General features: G+C 41.4%; 1 protein-coding gene across 1 annotated transcript; it reads left to right on the top strand.

Moving 5' to 3' along the window:
- The first annotated feature begins 5574 nt into the window (after positions 1-5574).
- Positions 5575-10113, top strand: LOC121697827 (GTPase IMAP family member 8-like). The gene is made up of 3 exons (XM_042079586.1): positions 5575-5646; positions 7838-8536; positions 8620-10113. Exons 2-3 carry the CDS (start codon positions 7858-7860, stop codon positions 9381-9383), a joined length of 1443 nt encoding a protein of 480 aa, XP_041935520.1. The 5' UTR covers positions 5575-5646; positions 7838-7857; the 3' UTR covers positions 9384-10113.
- Positions 10114-13315: the final 3202 nt, after the last annotated feature.

Raw genomic sequence — 13315 nt, 5'->3', positions numbered from 1 at the left:
TCTCTCTCTCTGCTGCCTGCATTAGCAGTGCTGCCATTTCAAGGACGTGCGTGGAAGTGGAGTCGAGTTCATTAATATGTATTGGAAATTATTTTCTACTTTGTTAGGGATTCTTTCGGCTCTGAAGGCCAGTGAAGTTCTGGCGAAGGTGAGAGTCGCTTTTGTCTGGGTGAGCCAGATCATGGCGTGATGGTGTGATGAACACGACCTTCTTGCCTCCCTCCCTCTCTCTCTCTCTTTTTCTCTCTCACCAACCCTCTCTCCCTCTCTTTTTATTGCTCTCTTCTTTTTGGCCCTTACTCATTTTGGTTACACACAGATTTGCATTATTTTCCGAGCAAACCATTATCTTCCTGTGTGTAAATGTTTCATTCTATTACAGTGTTGACACTCAAGATGTCTCCCAATATTCTGCCATGTTGTCACTGCGACGTGTAAATGCACTGGATGCTTCCGTTACCCCTACTGTGGCATTAGTGGGTGCGCTTCCTGCAAATGGTGAGAGCAGCCTGGGAAAATGAGCCCAGCCCAGTTTCCCGCTCCCATTGCCTGGCTCATTGTTTGATAACAGCCTGCTTTTAAGGTGCAGTTCTGCTGCTCTCCTCTAGAATCCCAACTTTTTTAATTAGTGCAGGGAGACTGGCAGACTGGAGAGAGACAGAGAGAGAGAGAGACCGAGAGAGAGAGAGAGAGAGAGAGAGAGAGAGAGAGAGAGGGAGAGGGAGAGAAGGAGAGACCGAGAGAGAGAGAGAGAGAGAGAAGGAGAGACCGAGAGACCGAGAGAGAGAGAGGGAAAAACAGAGATAGAGACAGAGAGAGGGAGAGACAGAGAGAGAGAGAGATAGAGAGAGAGACTGTTTCTTAATGGTACATAATATTGGCAGCATAGCCCCAGAGTCAGCTTCTTAGGGAGGGGGGGTGTTTGGGCGGGGAGGGGAGGGGGAAATTGGGCTGATTTGATTTGCCCAGCCGATCCTCTCCAGAGGTGTTCATTAGGGCAGAGCGGGCAGGAACAGTGAAGGAGGCCCACTTTGCATGCATTAACCAGCGCTAAAGGTTTCTTAAGAAGTGACAAATGACCCCGGTGGCATGCGATTGGGGAAATCAAAGCAAATTGGAGGCTTTTTGGGGTAATGCGCGGACATGCTGGTAAATAACAGCTAGCTCTAATGCGTTGGGATGAGCTGGTGAAGCTACTGGGTTTAGGTGGTTGAAGCACTTCTCCGGTGCAGTGTGGTTTTATTCACGTTGCGGAGAGGAAAGCCTGTCACGTAAATGCGGGTTTCACAAAAAAGGGGATGGAGTTTATCTCACTTTTTCTTGCTCAGATGCTTCTTTCAGCATCCGCTTGAAGGATCAGCTCTCAATGAAATAGCACGGTTTTAGCCAAACATGAGTGATTTCAACCACCACACAAGTCATCTGTCATCCTAACTTATGGTGAAAACAAAATTGCCTTTGAAATGAGATTTTAGGCTGGCCGGACAGAGAGGCTAATTTTATGTGTTTTGGGTTAAAAAATTGTAGGGGGATGTTTTTGGGTAGATTAATAAAGTTCAGGGGGGGAAAAAAAAACAATTTTCTCCCAGAGTGCACAGCGAATCAACTCCAGTATTATGAATATCCTCTTGTCCCAAAATCAATCTCATAAAAACGCCACTTAATTTTTCAAGCACCCAAGATGTGGGCTCCTTTTTAAATTGAAAACATCATAATGAAAGATTTCCACTGTGAACATGGCAGAGGAAAAGAGAGAGAGAGTGAGAAAAAGGAGAGACAGATGAAGAAAGAAGGCAGAGAGGAAGAAAAACAGGGGGATGAAGGAAGAAAGGAGAAGAGAAGACTCAAGGAGAGAAAAATAGAAAGGGGTGGGGTGGGTGGGTGAGAGGAATGACCCTCCCCTTTGTATCTCTTTAGAGGTAGGAGGCAAACATTTAAATGGATGTGTCATTGTGAAGATGGATAGGACTCGGCTAATGCGTTTTCTCTCACATCACTGGGAATTAACTCCTCGCCAACTTCTTAGCCTGGCATTGGGGGTGTGTAATGAACCTTACACGGAAGGCGCAAAACATGTTTATCTTTTCTGCCTCTCTCTCTTTCTTTCAAACAAGCAAACACACACACACACACACGCACAAACACAGACACAAACACACACACGCAGAGACATGGCTGTGACTGATTGGAAGCTGAAAGCTCAAAGCCAATTTCACAAACTCATCTCCCTCTTCCATTTGTGTGTGTGTGTGTGTGTGTGTGTGTGTGTGTGTGCGCGCGCATGTTTCAAAGGGAGTAAGAGTAAAGGGGAAGGCAGGGAGTGTATGTACGTAAGTGTGTTCATATGTATATATATATATGCATGTGCATGTGTACTGTGATGGCACTCAGTAGGTTTTTACACATACACCGGGGGGCAACAGCTCATATGTCTCACTCTACTGCTAGAGGATGGTGGTGGAATGAGTGTTTTTGAAATGTTGGTTTCTCTTGCCCCCCCTCCTCTCTCTCTCCCTCTCTTTCTGTCTTTTCTGGCTTCCTCTGGTCTTTTCTCATCTCCGGATGAAAGTGAAAGGGGAACCCCCCCACTGTCTCGGGTCCCCGTGCAGGCTGGGCTGCGAGGCTCCTGCGCACCCCTCCAGGGCCGAGGCTCGCTTCCTTCTTCATCTCCACAGGACGGCGGAGACGGAGGGGGGGTCCCACGTCTCGTCCCCCTCCTCCTCCTCCTCGCCCTCCTCCTCCTCCTCCCCCCCCCCCTCCCCCCCTCCTCCTCCTCCTCCTCCTCCTCCTCCTCGCCCTCCTCCTCCTCCTCCTCCTCTTCCTCGCCCCAGCCACAGCCGCCGCTGCAGCCCCACCACCGAACCCCAGCCATGCTGCTCGCCTCCGACTGGGCCTTTGTCCTCCCATCTTCCCCCATTTCTCAACCACACACACACACACACACACACACACACACACACACACACATCTTCCTCTTCCAATCCCCCCGCTTAACACCCAGGATGATTTAACCTGAGGGAATAACACTAATGCAGCAGTACATACATGTACACACACACACACACACACACACACACACACACACACACACAGTCACAGACACTCTGATTTATTTATTCATGAAAGACCAGCCCTTTTTGAACAAACATATTTGATGTTGATAGTAGAAATATGTCTTCCTTTATTGATGCAGTCTGCAGACATCTTGCAGTGAGTGCACTATAGGCTTCCCTGGCTCCTCTAAAGACACCTCTGATTGATATCGATGTTAATTAGTGCGGTTTCTGCTAACAACATCACTTCTCTGTACAATCCAGCCATCAACTGAGCTTGTGTAACGTATGTATTGAATCATTTTGGTCTCACAAGATAACTATCCATCAATCCTAGTTGACTATTGAGTCATGTAAAGTATAGCTTTGCCAGTCTTGATAAATAATGCATCAGCCCTAATCTACATTTTTACTTTATTTAAATTCCCAATTAGCAGCTGAGCAAAATTGGTCAAGGCTCATGCTTGCTCTTTTGTTGTGATTTTGTTAAAGAGAAACCTATTTTCCCATCTTTTTGGGTGCAAATATTTACTAGGGACAAAAACTAAAAAAATAAAATGGCTTCAGTAATGAGTTAGAATAATATATTTAGCGGTACAGTGTAGTCCTAGGGGCAACCATCTCTGTCAAAGTAAAATGCTTTGAGTGCAGCACAAATATTCCATAACATGACACACACACATGCAGAAGCTCCTTCAGAAATGTGGTAGCAGGTATCATGTCTTGCAGCAGCAACATGGAAAGGGAAGACCATAGCCAAGTCAATGAGCTGCTAAAGAAAATAGAGGACATTGTTGTGAGAAACATGTTTTACAAGGATTGATTGTGAAAAAGAAGGAACAAGATGAGAACACAAAAGAAATAAGGATGTTGATGCTCAGACCAAAAGGAATTCTACAATAAACAGGTAAGTTATAGTCTGCACTGGAACTGGCACAGTAATCATATAGCCTGTTTTGCAATTTCTCAACAAATGTTGTTAAATCTTTCAGATCTGAGAATGGTTCTCCTTGGACATCAGTTTAGTGGAAAAAGCTCAGCAGGAGACACCATTTTGGGAGCAAACATGTTTGACTTTAACGTCTTCAATGTTCTCATGTCTGAAATCAACAGTAGCTGGGAGACTGGTAGCTGAGGTCACGATCATCGACACACCAGGCTGTCGAAGGTCTTTTCACACACACACTCCGAAAAAGTCTAAATATGTGATTGTGCGTAGTGTGTCTCTGTGTGCTCCAGGATCACATGCTTTTCTCCTGGTGATACCAGTGGACAGTTATGCATCATGTAATGGATTATAATCAAGGAATGCATCATTGTATGATAATCTAATTATACTGATGATGTATTATTGTATTATGATGATGTACAGTGTTGGGATCATGTAATGGGATTATGTATTTAGAATACAAAATATGAGTAACTGTATTTAAATACTATTTAAATGGGTGCAGAATACAGTTACACTGATCAATTTAAGGGATTACATTTAAAATCATTATAACATGCAGGCCCAGGCTTTTTTCAACCAAATGTAGCCTATAATGTAACTCTCAGGTGGCTCTCTTTATAATGATACTAAATGAAAAACACAGGAAATGTAGAATGTGAAATTAGTTTTGTTGTAGGCAGCTAGCATTCTTTAGGCCAGTATTCTCATTTCTTGACAGAGTGGTCTGAAAAAAAAGGCATTGGGATAAATGCAGAGACCAAATTTCCCTCACGGGATCAAAAGAGTATATATACTTATACTTACTTATATACTATATATATACTTATTTATATACTGTATGTTGTTTAACCTGTGTATAACTTGGGATTTTGCAGTCTTGTAGCCTATGTGCGGACAAAACATCTCTAGGTTCTTTTACACAGTGATGTGTTTCATAGCACATAGGGTCCACTCAGACAACTTTTCAATATTCAGTGACTGAAGTTTGATCATATGGGAAACCAGTCCATCCCGAACCCAGCCATGTCAACTGTTAGTAAATGAGTTAATCATACACAGTGTTGGTGACATGCAGGTAAGAGAACAGGACAAGGTTCATATGTTGTAAATTTTGACTATGAATAGGCCTACGATAAAAAATAATTGTACCTCAAATGATTAACTGTTGACATGTCTTAGAAAAACACTTTACTTAGAAAACTTGACTTGACTTTTAAACAACACCAAAAATGTGTAGCCTCCCTTTGTTTCACATCATAACATTATGATTTGTTATTAATGCAGACTTATGGAAAGTACATGGAAAGGGTGAGAGCGAGCCCCCATGAACTTCACAATTTCACAGTGGGACAGCCCTAAGCCCTCACAGACTTTGATGGGAATGTGCATCAAAGTCTGTGGGGGGGCGGGGGGGACATTGAGATTCAGCCACTCCGTGTTAGCAGAAAATTGAACTGGGGAACATACTGTAGGACCCTGGGAGCATTAGACCTTGTGAACTTAGGACCCTGGGAACATAGGTATGCTCCCGCTATGAGCTATGAGCAAAGTGAACTTTGATCATGTGGGAACAGTCCAAACTGAGCAGCCATATTCTGTTAGTAAATGAGTTAATCATACACGGTGTTGGTGCACATGCAGGTAAGGGAACAGGACACGGCGATGTAGTAAACTTTGACTATGAATACGATAAAAAAGTAATTCTACCTCAAATGATTAACTGTTGTCTTGAAATGTCTTAAAAAAACATTTGGCATACATTATTTAATTAGCTTCATGTTTTAAACAATGAGATTTTACATTTGAAGTTGGTGTAGTAAAACTGTTTGGAACTGAAATTGTAGATTTTGTGGTTTGTATTTGTACTTTTATACATTTGGAAGTTTCAAATAAGTTAATTTCCGAAAACATATGCAGATTTACAATATGTTAAAGCAGGGGTCTCAAACTCCGGCCCGCGCCCGGCCCAATTCTGGCCCGTGACCTAATGTCAAAATAATATGTTATTCGGCCCTTGAGGGTATTTTTAATTGCAACAAACAACAACACTGGTTAAAATAGACGATAGATCCAAGACGGTGACAAATCCCATTTGTAGGCTACTCTCCTCCACTAGTTGCTATAAAGGAACATGCTGACTTTTTGGGACTTTAGCTTATTCACCGTATTCCCCAGAGTTAGCTAAGTCAATACATACCCTTCTCATCTCGTGCATGTAGTTACTCAGTCTGACGCACCCACCGCTAGTCTAGCTTAGCGCAGCAGGTGCCTCAAAGTGGCTGGTTCCAATAGCCTACACCCCCCAATAGTGACAAAAGAACTCCAATATTTTTCTATTTACATGCTGTGATTTGTATAGTTACAACATGTACAAATAACAATGTAAAATGAGACTTAGTAAGCGTATAAAGACTGGTACTATGTTAACATTAAGGCGAAGCCCTGCTATTTGGGCGGAGTGATTTGCAGGCACCTGAAAAGCTCCGGGGTTACTTCTCCAAACCCCAAGGAGTAGTGATTTTCCTAAAATAAAAACATAGTTCTAAGTATATACTTGCAAAATAGCTGTGTCTCATTTCACATTGTTAAGTACACATTGTAACTATACAAATCACAGCAAGGAAAATGTTGGAGTTCTTTTGTCACTATTTGGGGCTGTAGGCTATTGGAACCAGCCACTTTGAGGCACCTGTGCTTTAGGTAGGCCAGACGTGGGTGTGTCAAACCGAGTAACTACAAGCATGTAGATAAGGGTATGTATCGACTAATCTAACTCTGGGGAATACGGTGAATAATTCCCAAAAAGTCAGCGTGTTCCTTTAACTAAAGTAATCATGTATGTTTTAAGATTTAATTTTTAAATTGAAACTTGATTCATTTTTGAACTATCAGCTTCTGGTTATACGGAATGTTTAATAGCATTATTGGATTGCATTAACCTTTGTAGAGCTTTTGTGAGTGCTGTTTTGAAATTTTGTTTACCTAAATAACTGTAAATAAATGGTAGAAAGTCACAATAATCTCTTATGCAGAAACTAAACTCATACTACAGAAAGTGTGGAAACAGCTATTTAGACATAGTTGAACTGCCAATGTCTGCTTCTTAGCTGTGAGGAAATGTTGGCAATGTTTATGGGAAAGACATAACACAAAGTAACCCAGTGCAATACCAAAACTTATGGCCAGAATGAAATGTGTTTCATCATGTGTAGTTTTAAACCAACTAACAAATCCTGAATGGTCCACTCTGATCATGTGGGAAGTGGGAACAGTCCTGAACCTGAACCTAGCCATTTCAATGTTAGTAAATGAGTTAATCATACACAGTGTTGGTGATATGCGGGAACAGGACACGGTGTTCATATGTAGTAAACTTTGACCTTAAATAGGCCTACAATAAAAAGTAATTGTACCTTAAATGATTAACTGTTGACATGTCTTAAAATATTTGTCATAAATTATTTAATTAGCTTCATATTTTAAACAATGAGTTGTAAATGTTATATTTGAAGTTGGTGTAGTAAAACTGTTTGGAACTAATATATAAAAGTATAGATTTGCTTCTTTGTATTAGTACATTTGGAAGTTTCAAATATCTCTGATAACTGTCGCGCCTAACAATGCCCCTTAGCTGTTCTAAAATCAGTGTAACCTACGACCTCTTGTGGCTTATTGCTTAATTAGTCCCCACAGTAATCATCTTACCCATCATTATGTTCATGTATGTAACTTATATTGACATGAGAAATGTCAACCAACATGGCTGTGCACCGTAATAGAGGATAAAATGTTAAATGCTCAAAATTACCTAATTTATGTCCCTCTTTTCCAGGAAGTAAGTCTCATGCAGAGATGAGGATCATACTTTTAGGAAGTGAGGAAGGAGGCAAGACTTCTGCAGGGAACACCATCTTAGGGAGAAAGGCATTCGAGCTGAAGAAAAGTGCTGAGTGTATAAAGAAAGATGGAGTGGTAGCTGGACGACAAATCACTGTTGTTGACACACCAGGACGGAGGAAAGACTATCTAGCATCATCTACCCGAATACTGTACAAAGATGAAGTGGTTCGCAGTGTAGCTATTGCCTCCCCAGGACCTCACGCTCTACTTCTTGTTATTAAGATTAATTGTCCATTTGAGCCTGTATGCAAACAAGCAGTGGAGGAACACCTACAACTCTTTGGGGAGAATGTCTGGAACCACATAATAGTGCTGTTCACTCATGGGGATAAGCTAGAAGATATCACCATACAACAGTACATTCAAGATGAGGGAGATCCTTTGCAGAAGCTCCTTCAGAAATGTGGTAACAGGTATCATGTCTTCAACAACATGGAGAGGAAAGACCACAGTCAAGTCAATGAGCTGCTGAAGAAAATAGAGGACATTGTTGTGAGAAACAAAGGCCACCATTTTCAGATGGACAAACATGTTTTACAAGTATTGATTGTGAAAAAGAAGGAACTAGATGAGAAAGCAAAAGAAAGAAGGATGTTGATGCCCAGACCAAAAAGAATTCTACAATCAACAGGTAAGTTGTAGACTGCACTGGAACTAGCTCAAGTCACATAGCCTGTTTTGCAATTTCTCAACAAATGTTGTTAAATCTTTCAGATCTGAGAATGGTTCTCCTTGGACATCAGTGTAGTGGAAAAAGCTCAGCAGGAGACACCATTTTGGGAAAAAACTTATTTGACTTCAAGACTGTTCCTACGTCTGTACTCAAGAAATCAACAGTAGCTGGGAGACAGCTCACGGTCATTGACACACCAGGCTGGTTAAAGGATGGTCTTCTGAAAGACACTTCAAAAAAGTCTAAATATGAGATTGTGCGTAGTGTGTCTCTGTGTGCTCCAGGGCCACATGCTTTCCTCCTGGTGATACCTGTGGACTCCACATTCACAAACAGCGATGAAAAATCGATCATTGAACATCTGGAGATTTTTGGAGACCAGGTCTGGAGTTATGTTATACTGGTGTTCAGCCATGCAGACTGGATGGGCGACACAGCCATTGAGCTGTACATAGAGAGTGAGGGGGAGGCTATACAGAGGCTTGTGGAGAAATGTGGGAACAAGTACCACGCTCTCAACAACATGACTACAGGTGATAGACCTCAGGTCATAGATCTACTGGAGAAGATTGAACACAATGTCATAGTGAATAAAGGCAATCATTTTGAGATGGATGCCAATATTATAGACAAAATGGAACTTTGTAGTTTGCAAGAAGAGGTGGAGAGTGATGGAATGAACCAAAGAAGTGGAAAAGGTCTGACCTCAGGTGACGGTGACACTTCAGGATATGGTACCTCTCTTCATACTGGTCCTCTTTCCTTGCGTTCAGATGAGTCCATGGAAAAATTCACCCAATTCTGAATATGGGAGTAGGGGACACTTTTAGTCATGGCCAAAAGGGCCAAAGCTAAGTGGACATCATGGCCTCAGAAAGTAAAAATCCTGTCATGTATTACTCTTGCCTGTGCACTTAACACAGGTGATATTTCCTGGAAGACCAAATGGTTTAGAGAATGATTGGAACAAATATGTAGTAGTATTTGCTGAAGCTGGGATGTCCACCTCTCGTCTCTCTGTGCTATTGTTTCTTCAGAACGTCTTAAAATTCTCATGTCTAGTGGTTAAAGTTAGTTAATCAAATGCACATTTAGTGACAGTTCTAAACAATGATTATTTTAAATAATTTGACATAGAAAAATAGATTTTTTCCCATTTTGGGCGTATGAGGCTTCCTGGAGAACAGTTTCACTCTCATCCCCTGTTTTTGATGTTCCACAGCGTGTGGGAATGTAGTTTCACAAAATATAGACTGCTGATATATTTTTTTGTCTTGCACAAACATTTTTATGTCTTGCACAAACAGTTTTTTTGGGGGAGAATATTTGTTTCCCTCATTAGCTTACAGTATGTCTGTTAGCATACTGTACATGTCTCATCTCATCATGTCTCAACTATTATAAAACATTTTTTTGTGAATACTGAGCATTGTATTTGTTATATTAAAGGAAAATTCCGGTATTTAGCACTTTGAGTCCCTTTTCTGGTTTGTTTTGGATGAACTAGAGAAATTTTGACGATTGGTCCTGTCTCGACTTTTCTGACTCGTTTTGAATCGCTTTTGACAACTCAGAGTGGCTGCCAACAGGCTTACTCAAACATGTCCTAAAACAACCCTTAAAATTCGTTTTCAAAACTGTGCAACTCACCAGGTGGTTAGTGGTGTTCGTTGATTATTAAAATCAAATAGATTGGCGCAATGTATGATTTCCAGCCGTCTTATTTGCTATTGTGGAACTATTTTCACCTCACCTGGACACTTCACAACCGCGTATAAACTTCCGCTCAATATTTGAACCTGAAGCATAGACAGTGGCGCAGTAATATCAATGTGCAGTGAGTCTTCCAACAGAAATCGATGGGATTTTACAAAATGGCAAATAAAACACGACAGAAACTGTATTTCGCTACGCTACTTGTTTTGGAACATCAACAAACACCACTAACCACTCGGTGAGTTGCACAGTTTTGAAAACGAACGTTAAAGGGACACCAGGCAACGTTTTCGTGTTAATTACTCATCTTCGTAAGTCGGTATATAGTTAAATGACTCGTTACAGGCCGAATGAAGACTCTCTCGCCCGCCACTACTGCCTGTAGGAAGAATATCCCGCTTGCAAGTTCAGTGTATCGTACCCGCCGACCGAAGCAGGATCAGTTTACAGCACAGAGGCAGGCTAACGAAACGCTAGAGATTGTTGCAAACGTGTGTATAATGGCAGAGCCGGCGAAGAAGCAGCGAACACCCTTCACGGAAGACGCAAAGAAAAGGAAAAGAGCTTCAGACCGAGCGAGGGGGAGTTTCGTAGAGAAAAAGCATCAGGCTTGCCTGGTGTCCCTTTAAGGGTTGTTTTAGGATATGTTTGAGTATGCCTGTTGGCAGCCACTCTGAGTAGTCAAAGGCGATTCAAAACGAGTCAGAAGTCGAGACAGGACCAATCGTCAAAATTTCGGTGTCCACCACTCTAGTTCATCCAAAACAAACCAGAAAAGGGACTCAAAGTGCTAAATACCGGAATTTTCCTTTAAACTTCTATGTTCTATGTTAGCATGCTTTTAGAGAGTTCAATCTCTCATGATCATCTAGTGAGCACACTTATGCATGTAATGGATTATAATCAGCACAATTACATGAAAATCGAATTGTACTGATGATGTGTGTAACACACATATTTGTATTAAATTTCAACATGGAGAAAATGTATGAATTTTGTGTTGACTGATGCATGTATGCATGGCATCCTCAGGTAAAGCAACATGTATTGCATGTACAGTAGATACTACATAATATGCTAGGGTACTACTTACAGTATATGTATATGTATATAACAACAGTTATCCTTTGCTACCAGAACATGGAGTGATATGGTGAGGACCAGTGAGAACCAAACTGGGAACTTCACTACTGTAGAAACTCTTGTCTCATGTGTGGGATATGTGAGAGAGTTATGTGATGTAGAAACTCTTGTCTCATGTGTGGGATATGTGAGAGAGTTATGTGAGATAGAAACTCTTGCCTCATGTGTGAGATATGCTTTTGTAAGGTAGTGTTAGGCACTGAGTGCAACAAAAATATTCCATGGCATGACAAACAGACAGGAGGGGGAACACAGCATACTAATAATGTTATGTTTTAAGTTTATTCATCTACCCCTAGACACACATTGCACAACATTTTACTTTTGTACCTAAACTGACATTTTCTATTTTTATGTTAATAAATATCATTTAAATCGTTACGCTAAGGTGTGGTCTCCCCTATGTTGAGTCTGCCTGGAGCCAAGCGGTCTTAACATTGACAATTGCTGCATGGGCTCATTCTCAGGACATTGCTGTGTTTTACACTCTGTGACTGAGTTGTGCAAGGACTGAATTGTGCATTTTGCCTCTTGGTCTCTAAGCGAGGATTGAAGCAACTCCACACTAACCTGACATCCATCAGTACTGGCCAGTTAGTAAACGACTCTTCCTCTACCCAACCCCACTCTCCCCACCTCTGACCACTCTTCCTTTGTCGCTCCCTGCGAAGACGTCCCTGAGAGTACTGCATTAGAGCTCCAAGGAAGCCACTAGCCCCAGGGCCAATTTAATTGGCAAGCGCACAGGTCTGTAGCTATTTCCTTCTGAAGAATGGTGGCCTGAAGCGCACGCTGTGCTATGGCGGTTAATAATACACATTTATACCCCTGCACGCCGAGGCATTTATAACTCCCAGACTTTCATTTATTTCATGCATCTTATCTCCTAACCCCCCGGCAGTGCTTCCTCATTCTTGCACGTAAGATTCCTGCCAATGTTATTATTTTTATTATTATTATCATAGTTATTTTCCGCATGCGGCACAAAGCTTTGGAGAATTAATGATAAAAAGAGGTGGCGGTGTGTTTAGGTGTTGGAAAGTAATGGAAAAAGTTTAACGGCGAACTTTCTGCAGGGATTTCTTGTCTCTTTGGCTCTACAAATGTGACATTGGCTCTTAAGACGTTACATAACGTTTCCTCAGTAGCAGGGCTCTGAGAAGAAATCACTCAGTCATGATCTGGAATTACCTTCATTCTAGATGGATTTGGTAGGATGAGTCATCATCAAGGCCCAATACTTCAATTTCTTCAATCACAGAGAAAGGGCACATCCCTGACTTTCGTAAATGGTATGTGTCTTTGATTGAGCCCTATAATGGTCCAGAGTAATTTACAGAGTATGAATGCTTGTGTTTGCTTTGCCATTGTTCTGGTGTTCGATCGGTGCGAGGGTACAATATGTCATTCCTGTTCATTTTCATAGTGATTGTCATGGAGACCCTTATTATTACTGGTCATTCTGGATGAACTTCAGAGATGTTTTCAGTAATGACTCTGAAAATTCGCTCAGAGTTCATGACCCCTGTAATAATTGACTGAGCTGAGGGATTTTTATCATTGTTAATTGTCCACAGATGAGGGATGCTACAATAAAACAGCATAATTATCAGCCAATTCACATGTGATACGGCATTACAGCTGCAGTGATTTAGCGTCCATGGCAGTGCAAATCTCCTTTAGTTCTGAATGACATCAGTACACACAATGGAACAAAATATAGAACGCATAATGGTAATGGATTTTTTTGCAAACACAATTACTGGCCTTCATTCTATGCCAGGTACAATGCCAATGTGTATGCTTGGTCTTTTCAAAACTGCTGTTATTTAAGTAGTTTTCACCTACTATTGTCCAGAATGAGGTTATTCTAAGATA

This window comes from Alosa sapidissima, chromosome 22 (genome assembly GCF_018492685.1).
Source record: "Alosa sapidissima isolate fAloSap1 chromosome 22, fAloSap1.pri, whole genome shotgun sequence".
NCBI classification, from domain to species: Eukaryota; Metazoa; Chordata; class Actinopteri; order Clupeiformes; family Clupeidae; genus Alosa; species Alosa sapidissima.
Note: the sequence above shows the minus strand (reverse complement) of the source record. Positions and strands in the feature narration are given on the sequence as shown.

What these genes read in the sequence shown, in the direction of transcription:
- LOC121697827 (XM_042079586.1), top strand. Translation starts at nt 7,858, where the DNA reads ATGAGGATCATACTTTTAGGAAGTGAGGAAGGAGGCAAGACTTCTGCA. An exon ending in AAGAATTCTACAATCAACAG is followed by an intron (nt 8,537 to 8,619) that starts GTAAGTTGTAGA and finishes TAAATCTTTCAG; the next exon opens with ATCTGAGAATGGTTCTCCTT.